General features: G+C 39.2%; 1 protein-coding gene across 6 annotated transcripts in view; it reads left to right on the top strand.

Moving 5' to 3' along the window:
- Nucleotides 1–21,406, top strand: part of egflam (EGF-like, fibronectin type III and laminin G domains) — a 69,781-nt gene that overhangs the window by 28,784 nt on the left and 19,591 nt on the right. For all 6 annotated transcript variants that reach the window (XR_015490714.1, XR_015490715.2, XM_087253114.2 and 3 more), the window contains 10 exons: nucleotides 1,962–2,128; nucleotides 3,458–3,570; nucleotides 4,037–4,451; nucleotides 11,830–11,930; nucleotides 12,002–12,102; nucleotides 12,485–12,629; nucleotides 15,056–15,245; nucleotides 17,248–17,373; nucleotides 17,913–18,156; nucleotides 19,930–20,041. Coding sequence is in view for 4 of the 6 variants with exons in the window: in XM_087253114.2 (XP_087109240.1) it covers nucleotides 1,962–2,128; nucleotides 3,458–3,570; nucleotides 4,037–4,451; nucleotides 11,830–11,930; nucleotides 12,002–12,102; nucleotides 12,485–12,629; nucleotides 15,056–15,245; nucleotides 17,248–17,373; nucleotides 17,913–18,156; nucleotides 19,930–20,041 (1,714 nt within the window). In the remaining 2 variants the exon portion in view is untranslated. The remainder of the gene's footprint in view (nucleotides 1–1,961; nucleotides 2,129–3,457; nucleotides 3,571–4,036; nucleotides 4,452–11,829; nucleotides 11,931–12,001; nucleotides 12,103–12,484; nucleotides 12,630–15,055; nucleotides 15,246–17,247; nucleotides 17,374–17,912; nucleotides 18,157–19,929; nucleotides 20,042–21,406) is intronic.

The raw sequence follows: 21,406 nt of genomic DNA, 5'->3' as shown, positions 1-21,406 counted from the left end.
ATCCCCAGGTGGAAAAAGAGAATAAAGAGAATAATTAGTGTAGCTGCTGTTCATAGTGTATATAAACGAGATGCAGAAACCTGCGTGGAGCACATTCATGTATTATACCGCTAAGTGAAGCACTGTGTGTATGCTTTACTAAAAAGGCAATCTATTTTTGAAATGCGAGAGTGTGTCTGAACCTCGGACGTTATCAGTAAGGCTATTCCAGAGTTTAGGAGCCATAAACGAGAAGGCTCGACCTCCTCGACTTTGCTATTCTAGGTACTACCAGAAGCCCTGAGTTTTGAGATCTTAAAGAGTGAGTTGGATTGTAGCGAGACAGAAGGTTGGTTAGATAAACAAGAGCTAGATTATTTAAAGTTTTTTATGTAAGAAGTAATATTTTAAAATCAATATAAAACTTAAGAGGCAGCCAGTGTAAGGAGGATAAAATTGGAGTGATCATATTTTCTAGACCTGGTAATAACTCTGGCAGTTGCGTTTTGTACTAGCTGAAGTTTGTTAATAGAGGATGCTGGGCATTACAGCATTACAGTAGTCTAGCCTAGAATTCATAAAAGCATGGACTAGCTTTTCTGCATCTGTGATGGATAGCATACTTTGTGACTTAGCGATATTTCTCTGATGAAAGAAGGCAATTTTTGTGACATGGGAGATAGGATTTTCAAAACTTAAATTGTTGTCCAATATGACACCCACATCTTTTATAGTAGTGCTAACGTTAACTTTGTATCCCTCTAATTGCAGGTTGAGTTGTGAGATCTGCCGTGAACAGGATTTAGGCCCAATAAGTAATAATTCTGTTTTGTCTGAGAAAAATGTTGGTCATGCAGTCTTTAACATCTTTTATACATTCAGTTAGCTTTGACAGTTCAGACGTCTTATCAGGTTTAGTTGAAATATACAATTGAGTATCATCTGCATAGCAGTGAAAGCTGATCCCATGTCTTCTAATAATGTCTCTCAGGGGTAGCATGTAAATTGTAAACAGCGAAGGGCCTAAAACTGATCCTTGAGGCACCCCATACTTTACTGGGCTGACTTGTGAAAGCTGCCCATTAATATTCACGGACTTGTAAAGGGTCAGCCAAGTTTTCTTACTTAGATTTTTTTTTTTTCGTTTCTAGTCCAAATAGCTTAAAATTATAAAATCAAGACGCATTTTCTAGACAAGAATTATTGCTTTGTTTTAAGAAATAATACGCCAAAATTAAGTAATTTTTTTAAAAACAAGCTAAATAATCTGCCAATGGGGTGAGCAAAATAATCTACATTTTTCCATTTGACATAAGATTAATTTTCTTACCCTATTGGCAGATTATTTTGCCCTTTTTAAGGAAAAACTTACTTCATTCATTCATTCATTCATTCATTCATTCATTCATTCATTCATTCATTCATTCATTTTCTTGTCGGCTTAGTCCCTTTATTAATCTGGGATCGCCACAACGGAATGAACCACCAACTTATCTGGCAAGTTTTTACGCAGCGGATGCCCTTCCAGCCGCAACCCATCTCTGGGAACCATCCACACACACATTCACACACACACTCATACACTACGGACAATTTAGCCTACCCAATTCACCTGTACCGCATGTCTTTGGACTGTGGGGGAAACCCGAGCACCCGGAGGAAACCCACGCGAAGGCAGGGAGATCATGCAAACTCCACTCAGAAACGCCAACTGAGCCAAGGTTAGAACCAATGACCCAGCGACCTTCTTGCTGTGAGGCACTACCTACTGCGCCACTGCCTCACCCGAAAAACTTACTTAGTTTTGGCATATTATTTCTTAAAACAAAACAATATTTTCTGCTTGTCTTGAAAATGCTTCTTGATTTAAGAATTTTTAGATATTTAGACTAGATAGAAGACAAAAAATCTACTAAGTAAAGCATGCATATGACTGCACGTGTTGTTATCTCACTGTAGCGCTGTTTATTTGTGTGTTGCAGGCCGGAGATGGACACTGAGTGGACATACATCAGAGAGCCTGTGGAGTCCAACTCTATGGTGCTCAAGGGTCTGATTCCTGAAACAGAGTACCAGTTTGTGATCCGAGCCGTAAATGCACACGGCATCAGCCCTCCCAGTGCCATAAACAACCCCGTTCGCACTCTCGGTGAGTCAAAGCGTGATCAGGACATCACTTTAGCCCCTTTCACACAGTGATACCGGAAAATATCCGGAAAATTTACGGAACGACTTTACCGGTATGTTCAAAAAAGCGCTGTTCACACAGGCGAGGACGTTACGGAAATTTTCCGGAAAAGAGCATTCACACATCCATTCCAAAATGCCGGTAAATTCTGACATCATTCACCACAAATGAGCTTTAAACGGCTGCGCTTGTATTTGTAAACATTTGACTAAATTACAAACTCTTTTGATGATCAATATTGTAAACAACTTTCACAGGATCATATTCGCATGTCGAGATGTTCATAATATGTGCGTGTGCTGCCGCTCACAGGCTGTTTCATGGGCACACGCAAAGCTTGAAGGTAAACAAACAACGGCTTATCATAAGCATCTTATCGATGATTATTTGCACAGTTGGCATTAAGGAGAACATATAAACGTTATCTGACTAACTTCTAGCAGCTAAATGCGTCTGGAAAAATATTCAAAGGCTTTTATTCTCACAAACCGCGCGGACGTAAATGCGTCTGACTGTTGTGATTGGCTAAAGCAGAAGTCTTACGTCAGCACGTTCTAGACGTGCACGCGCTTATTCCGGAAATATTCCTTCTGCGTTCACACAGCGCAGCATTCCGGCAAATTGCCGGTAATGTTACAACTTCTCTTTCCGGAAAATAGCCAGAACGAATTTACCGGTATTTTCAAAAAGGACCTGTTCACACATACAACCTTTCCGGAAAATTGCCGGTAATTTTCCGGAAAGGTCTGTATGTGTGAAAGGGGCTTTTGTGTCTACTTACTGTACTTTACACTATAACCATCGTGCCCTATAATATATGCATGGTAAACTACTATGCATAAAAGGGTCTAAATGAAAATTTGTGTGCGGTTTGCATGCTTTATTGTGCGATTGTTGTCATTTGGATGCTCTTTGCACATTTAAAGAGGGTTGTTTTTGCAGGCACGGTGGCTGGAATGACCAGACTTATTAGATTAAGCATCTTAAAGCCTGCCCATATACATAGAGCTAGTTGCTCACACACAACCCCCGAGCAGACAGATTAGCAAAGACCACCACACACACACTGGTGATTTATGAGGATTCACCATAGATGCTGTGTATTTTATATGGTATTTTATATAATGTTTTTTGCTGGTGTTACAAGTCTTAGAGACCTTCTACTGGATATTTGTCGCATGTTTTTGAAGTCTGAAAATCACATGTATTCTGTGCATGAGATCATAATGATTAGTTTTTTTTTTATGAGATCAAATGATTGAAACTTACAATGTCCCGCTTTAAAAACAGGTTCAGTGGACACAGGCAGTGGAGACTATGACGTCTACATCTCAAACTCTGATAATAAAGATGAAGACAAGCTTGATATTGATGACTCTGATTATGATTTCTTCATTGAGGAGGTGAGAGATTTTTGGTTTTGTTTTTGTCATAACAGTTTTAATAAATCTTTTCTAACAACTGATTTATTTTATTTTTGTCATGTCGACAGCTAATAATATTTTACTAGATATTATTCAATAAGTTAGTATTCAGCTTAAGAGAACAATTAAAGCCTTAACTAGGTTAATTAGGCAAATTAAGGTAATTAGGCAAGTTATTATATGACAGTTCTATAGACAAGCATTAAAAAAATATTGCTTAAGGGGGCTAATAATGTTGACCTTAAAATGTCTTTTAAAAAATTAAAAACTGCTTTTATTCTAGCCAAATTAAAACAAATAAGACTTTCTCCAGAAGAAAAAATATTATCAAGACATACTGTGAAAATTTCCCTGCTCTGTTAAACATCATTTGGGAAATATTTGAAAAAGAAAACAACAATCACAGGTGGGCAAATAATTTTGACCCTAACTTCATATTTTGCAGATGAAGTTTCCTAGCAGTAAGAAGAGCAGCAGGCGGTCTCAGCTACGCTCCCGCATCGGGACTCCTGGAAATGGGAATGTTATTTACAGGATGCGAACCCCTGTTTCCCCAAATATCAGCTTCACTCCGACAACAGCATCGATATGGACCACAACAACAACAACTACAACTGTAACCATGACAACCACGTCCAGGACAACAGCCACACCCATTGTACGGACTGCCACGCCTCCTCCTGCAGTGCCATCTTCCAGTCCATCAATGACACCATGGAAAGGGGAAAGAGCTCGAGTCTATGATGTGCCATGTGAAGAGACGGTCTGCCCTGCTGACAGCTTCTGCATCAATGATTACGACACTGGCGGCTCTCGATGTCACTGCAACCTCGGCCGACAGGGAGACTTCTGCTCAGAAGGTTAGTTAGTTTAATATAAGTGAAGTTTCAAAAACTAATTTCGAGAGGAGCATATGATAGGATTGACTACAGCAGATCCCTACCACTAATCAGTAACTAGCCAATCAGATCATTCCAAATTTTATATAAATATTCAGCCTAAACTCCATTCCTCATCTTCATTTTGGAAGCCCCCCCCCCACTAGATGAGCCAGCCGACACTCTCTGTGCTGAGTTTGCATGTTCTCCCCGTGTTTGCGTGGGTTTTTCCCGGGTACTCTGGTTTCCTCCCACAGTCAAAAAACACAAACTGGCGCAGTTGGCGGTCTATTCTTGGGAAGTTATTGAGAAATACGTAATCTCATATCCCTCCTAATGTTTATTGACCATTGAGCCTTGGGCTGATCTATCTCCAAGCTCAGGGTTTTTCTTCTTACAGGTGGGCAAATCTAAGCTTGTTTTTAATAAAACAAATATAAATATGCATATAATAAATAATACTGCTAATAATGATAACAATATACAAAAGCAAACTGTCATGAATAAACTGAAATGAGGACAGTGGTTTTTATATTGATGTAGGCTAGAAAATAATAATTTTTGTAATATTTTAATCCTTCAATTCTTTTTCATATGTAAAGATATTTGCGTATTGCTGTACATCTTGTTTGTACTAAGCAGTGTTTAAGCAAGGCACACAATAACACTCTCTGCGCTGGACTTTAGACCTAATATAATAGATCTAATCTATTGAACAGTCTATTATAGATCCTCAAAACAGTAACGCGCCAGCAATGCGCCACAACACGCCTCAACACGCCTCCTTTTTTAGACCAGAACGCTTATGGGCGCACATATGAGCGCAAATGCATTTGCTATTTAAACAGCGTAGTGCAAAACGGCAAAATGACTCTTGCGCCAAGCTGTAACTATCAAACAACAATTGCGCTGCATTGCGCTGGGTGTATGAAAGGGCCTTTAATGTTTTACATTTGCTTTTAGTTTGTTTTTGTGTTTGTTTGTTTTTTTTTTTTATTAAGATGTGTATGAAAGGTTTTCCGCCTCCTCCTTTCCGATGGCCAGGTGGTCATCAACTTTATTACAGCAATTCACTTGTGCAAATGCTTAATTTCCCGTTTGGTGTGAACCCAGCATAAGTCGTCACCTTGGAATTATAAGGTTCTATCTGCGTTGTGAATGATTTTGAGATATTGAGCTTCAAAGTTTTTGCATTCCATATAGCAAAAAAGTCTTAAAATGTAAACAACTTATAAAAAACATCCCATAATGTAAATAAGTTGTCACAAGAATATATTAACTCAATTTTGACAGAAATATTAGATAGAACCTTATACTGTAATTCTAAGGTGACAAAGTGTCTATCACCACCTGTTGCTTTGGCATGCCCTTAACATGCTTCATTGTATGTTTTGGCGTTTTCATGTGGATGGAGATTTTTTTTTTAATGAAAGCGGGGAAAACGCTGTTTATATAAATATTCATGTATATGTGGACATGTTATTGACAAATATAGGATTGCTTTTATGCACAGCACTGAATAAATACCACAGAACATTAATCAAACAAGTACATTTCATCTGCTTATCTTTGTACAGATGACTTTTCTAGAGCGGTCAGTTTGCTCGATAGCTCACATTGTATGGCATCATTCTTGGGATGTTAAGCTGACAAGGTTTGAGTCTGGTGAAGGATGGTTTCAGAAACCATGTGAAAAAAAACGAAGTGTGAAATAGGTTATTTGTCACTGAACGTAAGTTGAGAAAGACTTAAAAGCACTTTTGCAATCAATTGTAGTCACCAGACTGTCCCTGTAAAAATATTGTCTGTGGCTGTTTTTTGTTTGCTCAGTGTTCATCCAGTCCCTCCTGAATTTTGTTGCAAAATCTTCAGATTTTTGGGCTAAAATGACAGATTTTTGCAGTGACTTTTCTCAATATTTGTGATATATAATTTATGTGAAAGAAGCACAAAGAAACAAAGAGAGAATGTGTTTACCTCTTAACTATATAGTGTCACTACATTATATTTAATGCACAAATAACTTTAAATAATCAAAGTAAACAATACTGTTACAATCTCTTCATCAATAGCATTAAAAAATAATATTTAACATTCTTATTTTAGCAATCAATACAACAAATATAGCCTTGTCACCTGACACATCTAAAGCAGGTCACACACTTAAGGAGAAATGCCAGAATTTCAACTTTTTAGTCAGTGGAAGTCAATCAAAAGTCAGGGAATTTGACCTTTGGCTTTGAGTGGGAATCCTGGATTTGAGTTAATTTGGGCTGAGGGTGAATTTTGGCACAGTGATGAACTGTGGGATTTGTGCCCAAGAGATGAAACGCTCTGCAACCCCAGTTGCAGATGATAAAGACGAGCCAGAAAAGTTGTCCAAACAGACTGAAGGAAATCCTTTCCTGTGACCTTCAGTCAAACTAGCTGGGTTTCCATTACTCAGTGTTTATGCGCATTTTGACATGGTATCACATGAGTAATGAGTGATAAAAAAGCCAAATAAAAAAATTAAAAACCTTAATTTGAAAAAAGCGGGCATCATGGTGGCACAGTGGGTAACCCGATCGCCTCGCAGCAAGAAGGTTGCTGGTTTGAGACCCAGCTTCGCCAGCTGGCATCAGTAAAGTTTGCATGTTCTTCCCGTGTTAGCCTGGGTTTGCTCCGGGTGATCCAGTTTCTCCCACAAGTCCAAAGACATGCGCTATAGGTGAATTGAATAAGCTAAATTGGTTGTAGTGTATATGTGAATGAGAATGTATGGGTGTTTCCCAGTGTTGGGTTGTGGCTGGAAGGGCATCCTCTGCGTACAACATATGCTGGATAAGTTGGCAGTTCATTCCGCTGTGGCGACCCCTGATTAATAAAGGGGCGAAAACAAAATCGGAAAAAAATTAATGGATGAATGAATATGCAAAAAACTAAATATGCTGCTCGCTTGAAGTGATTTTAAACTTGTATGAAAAAGGGTTAATGCCAATAATGGGAGATGGAAACTCATTTGCTGAATAAACTCAAGCGTAGGGAACATCATACCCATGTGACCAATCAGCTGTCTAGCTAGGGGGCACCTTGATGTCAAAACAAAAAATCCAAAAAAGTCAGAAATGCTAACTGATTTGATGTCAAAACTTTGACGTCCATATAACCTTCACAGATTGATGTCCTTTTGACCCACAAAATAACCAAAAGTTGTATTCATCTGAAAGCTTCAATTGCAAATGACACATTTACACTGGATTTTGTGTCCTTACAATGCATGTAAACTACTTTGATGTCAAAACACTCAGATAGAGTGACCATCGGCAGTGGTGGAAAGAGTACTAAAACTCATACTCTGGTAAAAGTACCATTACTTGCCTAAAAATGTAGAGCGAGTAAATTAAAAGTATCGGTTGTAAATATTACTCAAGGTATGAGTAAAAAGTAGAGCTTTTAAAAGTACTCCAGAGTAGTGAGTATTACACTGTATAAAGCTGATGTGTTCACATGTAATATGTGCATGTATGAATAAACGTAACATTCTGTAGTGCATTTAGTTATTGTCCAGCAGCAGGCACACAATGTCATGAGAGGTTAATATTAGGTTAGATTTAGGTTGTGATGTCAGGTGACCAAAATTCAATGTCTAGCCAGTGTTTAAGGACAACATTATTTTAATGTCCAATAACGACGTCAAATGACATTGATATTTAGTTGATTTTAGGTTGTCGGAAAGTGACAAAAATCCAACGGAATCAACATTTTAAACCAACGTTATTTTGACATCAAATACTGACATTTATTCGTCAGGTATGGCAACCAAAATCCAACGTCTGATAGACGTCATAGTGGTAACATTCACACAACGTCAAGCTCTAACATCATTAGATGTTGATATTTGGTTGATTTTAGGTTGGACGTTTGACATTGACATTGGAGTTCTGACCTCAACTCGATTTTCATTCCAAACAAAATGCAACATACCCATGATATTGGGGTACAACGTCAATCTGACGTCATGTTGACGTCTTGTGCCTGCTGGATGTTTAAGGCCATTTCGGTCATCATACAGTAAACATCCGTCATCAGTAACATACATCTAAACAGTCTCTGGGTCAATGCGTGTCAAGATTTTGGACAGCTTCTTGGACATATTTAATGCTTCCAAACAGTTTTCTGCTATTATAAATCACCCATGTCTTGAGGTAATTCAGTATGATGTGATTTCCCTTCTATGTGCGATTCGATTGGACAAGAATCACAAGACTGATTTTTCTAATCCACATAGACAGGAATAAAATAGTGACTACAGGGTGAAGGAAAGTAGTGGAGTAAAAGTACTGATACTGCACTACAAATGTACTTAAAGCAGAGTAAAAAGACACATTTTTAAAACTACTAACTAAATTACAATTCCTTAGAAAAACTACTCAATTACAGTCATTTGAGTGTTTGTAATTAGTTACTTTACACCACTGACCATCGGGTTATTGATCACCTCTCTGACTAAGAGCCTACTCACACTATGCCATCCGTACCGTGCCCAGGCTCGTTTCCCGGATCGTTTGAGAAGTGTGAGTGCGCTGAATCGGGATCAAGCACGGTTCACTTGGCCGGCCCGGCCCAGTTGGAAGAGATGTGCCTGAGCGCAGTTCACTTGGGTTTTGGCGCGGTATGCTTGTGTGTGAGTGCAAAACGCGCCAAATCCCGAAACTGAAAGCGAGACATGACTTTTAAGGGACTGTTTCATATGGATTTATTAATCATTCTTACTGTTCAGTGAACGCAAACTGCCGTCGTTTATTAAAGACGCAAACTCCTCACTTCACGACAGCTGCGCGCCTTTAGCAGACCTCCTCATTCCTGCAGCACGAGAGCTTTATGATTGTTTATAAGCGCCAAAAGTGGCAGATCTGTTCGGCGAAATATCTGACTGCGTGTCACCGCATCCCTAAGGACTGTTTGGCGAAATATTTGACGGCATATCAAAGGACTGAAATGATATAACTAGAGAAATCTCCACTGTGCAGTGAGAGAGCGCTTCTCACTGAACAGCCCAACAGCGATGACGTAAGCGTGTCGAAGCCCGTTTGTGGTGTGAGCGCAGGCCGTCGGGGGAGGGGGGGGGAGGGGGGACAAGCGGGCTTTGGCCCGGTTTGAGGCAACTGTACCTAGTGTGAGTACGGCCTAAGGCCCTTCTCCCCAGATCACTCAGCTTAGATGGCCGGCCAAGAGTCCTGGTGGTTCCAAACATCTTCCACTTGCGGATGATGGAGGCCATTGTACTCATTGGAACTTTCAGAGCAGCAGAAAGGTTTCTGTAACCTTCCACAGCCTTGTGCCTCGAGACAATCCTGTCTCGGAGCTCCACAGGCAATTCCTTTGTCTTCATGCTTGGTTTGTGCTTTGACATGCACTGTCAACCCTGGGACCTTATATAGACAGGTGTATGCCTTTTCAAATCATGTCCAATCAACTGAATTTACCACAGGTGAACTCCAGTTAAGCTGCTGAAACATCTTAAGAACGATCAGAGGAAAGAGAATGTACCTGAGCTCAATTTAGAGCTTTAGGCAAAGGCTGTGAATACGGATGTACATGTGATTTTTCAGGTTTTTTATTTCTTTTTTTTTTTTTGTAATTGAACTTTTTTATTTATTTTGAATTTTTACACCCACACAACATAAAATTTACAATACAAAATCAACATTCGAGAAATAATGTAAACAAATTATAATAAAAATAAAAACAAAACAAAAAATATAACAAATATAAAATAGTACAAAACCATATAACAGACAGTCAAATTGACAACTTTTCAAGTTTCTTTTTATGTGCTCTCCAAATATTGCAAAAAGCTACCCCATTTCTGATTAAAGGTATGGGTGGAATCCTGAAGTCTTGCCAACATACGTTCATATGATGCAGTAGAAGTCATTAGTTCAATCCAATCTTTAAATGAGGGAGTATCTGAGTTCTTCCAATTTCGCAGCACCAGTCTCACAGCAATAATACATCCTGCGACGACTAGTCCAGCCTGTGTTTTAGATATTCCGTTCTGTAAAATCGATGTATCACCAAGAAGACAGACTCTTGGAGAATAAGGTAAAGGTTGTCCCAGCCATTTCTCAAGGTTTTGAATAACTCTTGTCCAGAGTGGAGCCACCAAATGACAGCTCCACGTTAAATGTAAAAAAGTGCCCACAGACTGACCACATTTCCAACAGTGGTTATTTTCCATTAATCCTATTCTATACAGTCTTACTGGTGTCCAGTAATATCGATTAATTATCTTGTAATGTATGAGTTTACTCCTAACATCTCTCACAGTAGCACCTATACCAGAAACTACTGCCTCCCATTCACCCTCTTCAAATTCCACCTCCAGGTCTTTCTCCCAGATAATTCTTAAATGATCACTTTTTCCATACATGTTGTTTGCAGCAATCTTATAAACAAAAGATGTGGTTTGCATCGACTTTGGCATATTTAGAAACCCTAATAAAACAGTTTCTTCTGCTCCTGGCTTAAATCCCACAGTTTTTATACTACTATGCAGCTGTATATATTTCCAGAAATCCCCTTTATCTACTAGATTGAATGTCTTTCAATTCCTGAAATGAATACAGTGCGCCTTGTCCATATAGATCATCAACTGTTTTCAGACCTTTTTTACACCAATCTTTCCAATAGACTGTTTTTTTCCCTATCTTAATAGCAGGGTTATTCCATAATGAAGAATAGCCTTGTTTATGATGGGACAAATTAAATATCTTATGTATTTTTTTCCAGACCTGCTGAGAGTGTTCCAGTATAGGGTTAACTTCCCCATTCCTAATAGAAGATAAAGATTTCTAAGATAAAGCATCAATAACCCTGAATGGGAAAGTTAGCGTTTTCTCTATTTCGATCCAACTTATACCCTCTACATTATCACCTGACCAATGTTTACATATTTTAATAATCTCAAATGCAGTATTATAAAGCTCTATATTTGGTAATGCCAAACCCCCCTTTATTCTAGTGGTAAACATATTTTTCATACTTATTCTGGGCTTCTTCCCTTCCCACAGAAAGTCCCTAACAGGTTTTTTATTTCTAATAAATTTGCAACAATTTCAAAAACTCTTTTTTCGCATTGTTATTATGGGGTATTGTGTGGAGAATGTTGAGGAAATAAATGAATTTAATCCATTTTGGAATAAGGCTGTAACATAAAAAATGTGGAAATAGTGAAGCGCTATCAATACTTTGCAGATGCACTGTATCATTTGAGTCTGTTTACTCCCAAGAAATATAGCCGACATAAAATTGACATGGTGTGTGCATGCAAAATTAGATTTTAGAATTAAATGTAACCGCTTTATTTGTCCTACAGGTCTGACGATAAATTTCCCAAAGTTTTACGGCTACTCTCACATGACGTTCGAGCCTCTTAAAAACTCGTATCAGAGCTTCCAGATCAGCCTGGAGTTTAAGGTAAAATCACAAACACAGATAGACTTGAGTGTGTTTGAGATGATACTGACTCGCTGCTTATGTGCTGTCAGGCAGAGGCTGAGGATGGACTGCTTTTGTATTGTGGAGAGAATGAACACGGTAGAGGAGATTTCACCTCCCTCGCTCTCATACGGGGAAAACTACACTACAGGTAGGTCCAAATTAATGTAGTACTTGCAAACTGCTTATGTTAGTTCAGTTTATGCCGATTTAAAGGGTACCTATTTTACCCCCTTTTCAAGTTTTAAGATTAGTCTTTTGTGTCTTTAGAATGTTTAAACATGGGGATTTTCAACTCTGAGCTCACTGTCGCTGTTTATGTTGCCTGTGCCTTTAATGCAAATGAGATAGTTCTCCCCGCCCACTGTTCCCACATGCGTGTCAGAGCCACTTACAAATGTTGACTAACGTGTGTGATTCTTTATACTTCTATCATTCATATTATAAGTACATATGATGAATTCAATCATAATTCACATGGTTGAACATATAATCGAGTTATTGTCAGCTGATGTTGGTGATTTTGTGCACAGGTTTAACTGTGGGACAGGAGCAGCACAGATCATCAGCGACAGCTCTATTGTGATTGGACAGTGGCATACCGTAACCATATTTAGAGACGGCATGAATGGCTGGCTGCGATTGGACAATGACACACCGGTGTCAAGCCGTTCACAGGTACATGACACTTTACACACACATCGCACTAAAGTTTTAAATAATGAAATGTTGGATTTTGCATAGAGATGTAGCTATGTGAGAAGCTCATGATTATAGTGACCAAAATTATCACGCTTATGAGTATTTATACGGTTTTGTTATAATTACATGGACATTTAAAAAAATGAATGTCAAATACAAGGCCTTTCATTACCTTTTGCACCTCAAAATGAACAAACAACTAAATAAATTTGCAGCTTTATGCAATTTCAAGAGTTTACACTGAGTTTACAAGAGTTTGGCATGCTATCCCAGGGGAGAGCCCTGAGCTCAGAATATCCTTGAGCCTAGGGCTCCCTCCCGTTTAAAGGGCGAGAGGAATGTTTGAGCTCAGGTAGGTCTCGAGAACTCCCCTACTTATGAACTGCTGAGATATATCTGACTAATAGTTTCATTAGGATGCTATTTTGAAGTAGTCAATTTGCTTATGGTGTATGCCTTTGGACGGTGGGAGGAACCCGGGGAAAACCCACGCGAATCAGGGGGAGAACATGCATACTCCACACAGAAAGGCCGAGCTGCCTGGAGAGGGCTGAACCAGCGGTATTCTTGCTGTGAGGCGACAGTACTACCCACTGGGCCGCCGGGCCGCCCTATCAGAGAAGAGGAGGAGTAGGGGTGGAAGGGGGATTCTTCAAGACAAAAATGACTGGAGTAGAAAGCTTTAGTAGTTTATAGTGTGTCAGTATTCATCATCACATACACATTTACATTTAGTCATTTAGTCGTTTAGCAGATGCTTTTATCCAAAGCGACTTACAAATGAGGACAAGGAAGCAATTTACACAACTATAAGAGCAACTATAAATAAGTGCTGTAGGCAAGTTTCAGGTCTGTAAAGTCTAAGAAGCAAAGCATTAGTAATGTAAGTTTTATTTTTTTTGAGTACAGTTAGTGGTATAGCTAGAGAGGCAATTGCAGATTAGGAAGGAAAGTGGAGACTAAATAATTGAGTTTTTAGTCGTTTCTTGAAGACAGCAAGTGACTCTGCCGTTCTGATGCAGTTAGGGAGTTCATTCCACCAACTGGGCAGATTGAACGCGAGAGTTCGGGAAAGTGATTTCTTCCCTCTTTGGGATGGAACCACGAGGCGACGTTCATTCACAGAACGCAAGTTTCTGGAGGGCACATAAATCTGCAGAAGTGAGAGCAGATAAGGAGCAGCAAAGCCAGAGGTCACTTTGTAGGCAAACATCAGAGCTTTGAATTTGATGCGAGCAGCAACTGGCAGCCAGTGCAAACGGGTGAGCAGCGGAGTGACATGTGCTCTTTTAGGTTCATTAAAGACCACTCGTGCTGCTGCGTTCTGGAGCAGCTGAAGAGGCTTGATGGAGTTAGCTGGAAGCCCCGCTACACTCTAGGGACATCAGAGTCTTTTTTTACATCTGGTAATTTGGGGCAAAATAGGTCCCCTTAAATAAAGGAATACATGTATTAATAAATATATATTTATTATATGTCTATATACAGTAAACATGCATTTACATTGCAGCCTTTTGCAATTAGCTAATCGCAATGTTACAGGATGTACTGTGAGTTTACAAAATCACAATAATAAATCTCGATTTTAATGATAATAAAAATTAATTTATTAATTTTGCTTCAGCTTAGTCCCTGATTATCAGGGGTCGCCACAGCGAAATGTTTTATGCAGCAGATGCAACTTAGCACATGGAAACACCCATACACTCTCACATTCACACACGCACTCATACACTACCCAATTCACCTATAGCGCAGGGGCGATGCGGTGGCGCAGTAGATAGTGCTGTCGCCTCACAGCAAGAAGGTCGCTGGTTCGAGCCTCGGCTTGGTCGGTTGGCGTTTCTGTGTGGAGTTTGCATGTTCTTCCTGTGTTCACGTGGGTTTCCTCCCGTTTCTCCAAAGACATGTGGTACAAGTGAATTGGGTAAGCTAAAATTGCCTGTAGTGAATGTAGTGTATGGGTTGCAGCTGGAAGGGTATCCGCTGCGTAAAACATATGCTGGATAAGTTGGCGGTTCATTCAGCTGTGGCGACCCCTTAATAAAGGGACCAAGCCGAAAAGAAAATGGATGAATGACCTACTGTATAGTGCATGTGTTTGGACTGTGGGGGAAAACCGGAGCACCTGAAGGAAACCCACACCAACAGAGGGAGAGCATGCAAACACCACACAGATATGCCAACTGACCCAGCCGAGACTCGAACCAGTCACCTTCTTTCTGAGAGACAACAGTGCTAACCACTGAGCCACAGTGTAGCGATAATGAAAATTTTACTCACCATCATAAAATGTAGAGTAGTTTACCTTGAAACCAGCAATCGTGACAACACTAGTAGTGATATTGCATTGAATAGTTGTGGCTTTTTTATAAAATACATCTCTTTTTTTGTCCGCATAGGGTCAGTACACCAAAATAACCTTCCGGACAGCTTTGTTTTTGGGTGGAGCTCCGAATGGCTACTGGTTAGTGAGAGCTGTGGGCACCAACCGCGGCTTTCAGGGCTGCATGCAGAGTCTGACTGTCAACAGTAAAGCCATAGACATCCGACCCTGGCCTAAAGGAAATGCACTGAGTGGAGCAGACATCGGTGAGCTCCACGTAACAGAATTTATACTGCTTTTATGTGCTATTGGAAAATTCCTTATTCCCACTTATGGTGTCATAATTATAAGCTTGTCGCATTTAAGTGCTTTGTTGTCAAGAATAATAAAAAGTAGCATCAACGTTGTTGACAACCATACATACAGTTGAAGTCAGAATTAATAGCCCTCTTGAATTATTACCAACCTTTGTAAACAAACATAACATAATAGTTTTAATAACTGATTTATTTTATTTTTGTCATGATGACAGTACGTAATATTTGACGAGATATTTTTCAAGATACTAGATTCAAGTGACATTTAAAGGCTTAACTAGGTTAATTAGGCAAGTTAAGGGTAATTAGGAAGGGAAATAAAGGGATTAAGCTGAAAAGACAATGAATGAATGAATAATAAGATAGCATTTCATTTCTGAAAGACATATTATTAAAGCAACACTAAATTTGTAACATAATAAATGTTTTAAAATCACTTTTGCTTTAATGATTGCTCAATAAAATTATTATTTTTTTATGAATACAGTTGTAACTTTTGTTGTAATTGTAACTAACAATCATCCAATATTTACTTGCATTGTAAATATTTACCTTTGAAAATGCAAATTAATTTCCTATAATTAAACAAAACATTCTTGGTAATTCAGGTGACTTTTTTTGCTTTATTTTAAATGTAATAACAGTTTCTACAAAAACACATCTAGCATTGAACATAATATAAATAGAAGAGGTGTTCTTGAGCTGGAGTAATTCACAGCAATAAATCACATATTAAACTACACAATTTGAATACAGCTAATAATATTGTACTATCACTATGTTGGGTTTTAACCTTTGTGATCAGACTTACTTTAAAAGTCATTTAAAAATAACTGTAGTGTATTTATCAAGTGCAATGCTTTTCAAACTCAAATATTGAAATATACAGTTGAAGTCAAAATTATTAGCTCTCCTGTTTTTTTGTTTTTTTTTTAATTTTTCAAATGATGATTAACATAGAATTTTTTTTTTTTTTACAGTATTTCCTATAATATTTTCTCTTCTGGAGAAAGTCTAATTTGTTTCATTTCAGCTAGAATAAAAGCAGCTTTGAATTTGTTTAGCATCATTTTAAGGTCAATATTATTAGCCCCCTTAAGCAATCTTTTTTTTATATTGTCTACAGCAGTGGTTCTCAAAGTGGGGGTCAGGACCCCCCGAGGGGTCTCTGGGCAATGAAGGGGGGTCTCCTGGTGATTTACAAAAATCTATTTATTTTTATTAAACCTTAAGACTTACCATATTTTATCCATAACCTACTAAAAAGAACAAATAGTCGTTTATAGTAACTATATACTACTGTATATAGAGTAGCTTATAGTTACTAGTTCTATTGGGGTAACCCCTGGAGTAACTACATTATTTTAAAGACACAGCAATAGCGTCAGATGCAGCAGATTGATTTTATAATACCAGGTTTCTGGCACATTTACAGCACTGACATGCATAAAAAAATAAACAAACGAAGAATAGACTTGGGTCTATTGGTGTGTGCGCGCCATTGCATGCAAGGTTTCTGTATTTATAACCGCCTCAGAGGATATTGGGGGTCGAGAGCCACTTGTATTGTGATTTTGGGGGTCGCAGACTGAAAAGTTTGGGAACCCCTGGTCTACAGAACAAACCACTGCTTTACAATGATTTGCCTGAATAACCTAGTTAAGTCTTTAAATGTCACTTTAAGCTGAATACTAGTGTCTTGAAAAATATCTAGTCAAATATTATTTACTGTCATCATGGCAAAGATAAAACAAATCAGTTATTAGAAATGAATTTTTAAAACTATACTGTTTAGAAATGTTAAAGAAAATCTTCTCTCTGTTAAACAGAAATTGGGAAAATATACAAGGGCCTAATAATTCAGGAGGGCTAATAATTCTGTCTTCAGCTGTTCTAATAGGGATTGCTGTACATGTGTTGAAGCCATCATCGTCTGCTGTGTGTGTTTCAGGCGAGTGCAGTAACAGTGTGTGTGAGAAGGTCACCTGTGCCAACGGAGGGATCTGCTTTGCCAACCGCGCGGACGGCTTCATCTGCCTCTGCCCTCTGGGTTATAAGGGCTTCCTCTGTGAGGAGAGTGAGTCACACACTTTTGCTTGATCCTGCCATGACTTTCACATGTGTAAATACACACATTTAACTTACTACAGTCCCTATTTTTTCTATGCCTTATGATGCAGACCTCCCTTTTTCATCTAAATACACTTTGCATCCACACTATAATTTTTATTTATTTCCCAAAAGCTAGTCATCCTCACTAAAACAACAGGGACTATTTTCACACACGATGCACACGATGAGCTGACCAGACAAACTGATTGCAGCGGGAAAGCCCTCCACACGGAGGTAACTTAAGCGGTCAGCCTGCAAGCGCGAAAGGGAACGGCGTCACACCGCCCCGTAGCGTTCGCTTAAAAAAATGAAATGCAGCCATACGAACCTCCCGGGACTTATTTCGCGGTCCCCAGACTACGTTTTCAGAATGAGCTTGGGTTGCAAAAACTACTTTTAACATTGAATAGATACTTTTTGTTTCGTGTTGCGATGTCACGTTGAGTGTAGTTTGAACATGATGTAAGTAAACGTTTTTGAAACAAACTGATCCTCTCGTTGCAGGTTTCCTCTTGTCTCTGCCCCAGTTTAACCAGAGCATGTTCTCGTACGCCAGCGCCCCCTGGCCTCAATCGTCCCACAACTACCTTTCCTTCATGGAATTTGAGGTGACCTTCCAGCCAACCAGTCCTGACGGCACGCTGCTCTACACTGATGATGCCACCAGTCGGGACTTTCTGTCCATCAGCCTAGTGGCCGGATATGTGGAGTTTCGCTTCGACTGTGGCTCCGGTGCAACTGTCATCAGGTGGAGTAAACACTATAGTACAGGGGTGTCCAAACTTGGTCCTGGAGGGTCAGTGTCCAACCCTATTCAAACACATCTGAACCAGCTAATCAAGCTCTTACTAGATATATTAGAACAAGGATGCCCAAACTCAGTCCTGGAGGGCCAGTGTCTTTCAGATTTTGGGCTCTATTTTGACGCAGGGCGCAAACACTTTCAGGGCGTGTCAGAATCCACTTTTGCTAATATAAGGACAGGAAATCTGATTTGCGCCGTGGTGTATGGTCTTAAAGGGTTGAGCTTATTTTCTTAATGAGTTATAGATGTGTTTTGAGAATAAACCAATCAGAGTCTCATCTCCCATTCCCTTTCAGAGCCAGTTGCGTCGCACCATAGCGCACTTGCTATTTACATGATGTAAAGTAAGTGTAAGTGGACAAACCGAGCATTTCACTAGCAAGAAAACAGTTAAACAGAGCATCTACCGCGCGAGAATGAGAGATAAATCATCTACTTTCACTTTCGCTCTAGTGGATAGGGAAACCTTTGCGCACAGACAACAATTAGCCAATAAATAATTAATTTTGTTTGTTAAGCGCAAATATTAGTTTCAAAACTATTTCTAAATTCAGTTCTAATTTCCAACAAATGAATAAATGAACAATAATAATGAAGTGTGTTCAAAAAACCTGAGTCATATCCTAAAACACATGCTGTGCCCCATGTGGTCTAAAACCTGACAGGTGGGCAAATCTAAGCTTGTTTTTAATAAAACAAATATAAATATAGATATAATAAATAATACTGCTAATAATAATAACATTATACAAAAGGAAATCGTTATGAATGAACTGAAAAAGCCTCCCGAGATGAAGAAGGCATAAAAGCAGTGATTATTCATGTTTATTTAGGCTAGAAAATAATATGTTTTGTAATATTTTAATCCTTTATATTTATATCCTATATATATCCTTATTATATCCAATATATATCCTTAATATTTTAATTCTTTTTCATATGTAAAGATATTTGCGTATTGCTCTACATCTTGTGTGTATTAAGCAGTGTGTAAGGGAAGTGCAACTCTGCGCTGGAGTTTAGACCAGGTTTGTTTTGGTCTATTGAAAAGTCTATCATAGTTTCTCAAAATAGCAACGCACTAGCAAAACGCCTTCCTTTTTAGACCAGAACGCCTATGGGCGCACATATGAGTGCAAATGCATTTGCTATTTAAACAGCGTAGCGCAACGCCTCAAAACGACTATTGCGCCAAGCTGAAACTAGCAAACATCTATTGCGTCGCGCCTTGCACCACACTGCGCCAAGTTTATGATAGGGCCCTTTAGCTTGCCTCAACACACCTGCATGGATGTTTGTAGGAACCCTAATAAGTGCTTGATTAGTGTGTCTGATTGGGGTTGGAACTAAACTTTGCAGGTCACTGGCCCTCCAGGACTGAGTTTGGACACCCCTGCTCTAGTACAAAACATCGGTATAGTACTGATCGACTGCGTAGATGTACATTATCTCTCACATATTATATTTTGTTAAATCTATTAGTCACCTCATAAATCCTTAGATTTTCAGGAAGGATGTGCATTTTTTTGTTTTAGAAAAGTGCAGTTGCTTCACATATTCTAACATGTTTGTGTTCAGACGCACTGCTTAATGATTCAGATCATGTTATAGCTTTTTCATGCTCAGACAACATCACCATGCACTAAAGGAAGCTCAGAGTATAAAATGCAAAAATGTTGAGATGGACTGAACACTATGTTGTATTCTGCTTGACAGGAGTGAAGAAGCCATCGCTATGAATGTGTGGCATGAGTTACGTGTGTCTCGCACTGCAAAAAACGGCATCCTGCAAGTAGACAACCAGAGGCCAGTGGAGGGCATGGCAGAAGTGAGGAGATTATACATGTTTTGCTATTAGATTTGTGGCTACGTTTGTCTGATCAACCAGTTTTGTGAAATTATCTTGCATTTAAAAAAAGTTTATTTTTAAAGGGACAGTTCACACAAAAATCATCATTTACTCATTCTTTACTCATTGAACACAAAGGAAGATGCTCTGAAGCATAAATATGTGCATAAAAAAATGGTTGATGGAAATGCCATGATGCGCATACATTTTGAAAATGTGCTTAAAAAAACATATGCGCATAACTGAGTAGCAGACATCCCAAGTGTCCCGGAAGTTGCGGGAGTATCCCTCAAATGCATAGACACTCCCGGATACCCGCAAATGAATGATAATCTCCCGAAAATCACGCACTTCCTGCCTGGTCCTTAAATACGTTGCACAGCCCTCTCTCCACCGCATCCCTCGTATCTCTTCAGGTACGTCACGCGCAACTCACCCCCACCACTCTTCAGGTAACGATATGTTGCGGCAACTCCCACCGCTTTTCGGGTACGTCTCGCGCGCACACGCACCCCTACCCAGATATGTCGCTCACTCAACGCAACCCCCCCCCAGATATGTCGCTCACTCAACGCAACCCCCCCCACCCCCCGCTCTTCAAAAACCCACTATCCGACCAACGTTACCTCCTGCAAATCAACTCTGTATCCCCCGGAAATGACTTTCAACTTGGGATGTCTGGAGTAGGATAAACTTTTTATTCGATAAGAAAAGATGCACAAAAGCTACGATGGAAACACTTTTACCGCACAAATTCTAGCATGCGCATTAAAAAAGGTCATGTGATTTTGTGATAAGAGATCATGTGATGATGAAAATGTGTGTAAATGGACGAACCATCAGGCTGAGCACACTGTCAACCATCTGAAATGTTGTTTTGGTCATTGTAAAATGCCAGAACCGTTTCAGTATTAGTGTTATTATATTATTAATGACCTCCAGAATCAAGAGCGTCTGTGCTCTGCGACTGACACCTTCAAACGTCACTGTGCGTTCACTGCATGTCAGGATTACCTTCTGAGGCGCAAGTCATTTATTAGATGAAGAAAAGATTGACAAAGCTTCTCCTGCTGCTGCAAATTCCATTTTTACTGTTGATTTTTGGCGCCAGTTAATCAGGAAGTGACGATTTTGTTGGCTTTGACTCTTTGGATGGAAACGCTGCTTTATTCGCATGTCTTTTATGCGATAATCTAGTTTTGCGCATAAAGTTCAATCACATTTTTAGATGGAAACATAGCTATTGACTTCCATAGTATTTTGGATGTCAATGGCTGCTTTTCTCCAGCATTCTTCAGAATATCTCATTTTGTGTTTAACAAAAGAATGAAAGGCAACACTTTA

The sequence above is a fragment of the Danio rerio genome, chromosome 5, assembly GCF_052040795.2.
Source record: "Danio rerio strain M-AB ecotype USA chromosome 5, GRCz13ab, whole genome shotgun sequence".
Lineage (NCBI taxonomy): Eukaryota > Metazoa > Chordata > Actinopteri > Cypriniformes > Danionidae > Danio > Danio rerio.
The sequence above is the reverse complement of the archived record's forward strand: the minus strand, read 5'-3'. Positions and strand labels throughout refer to the sequence as shown.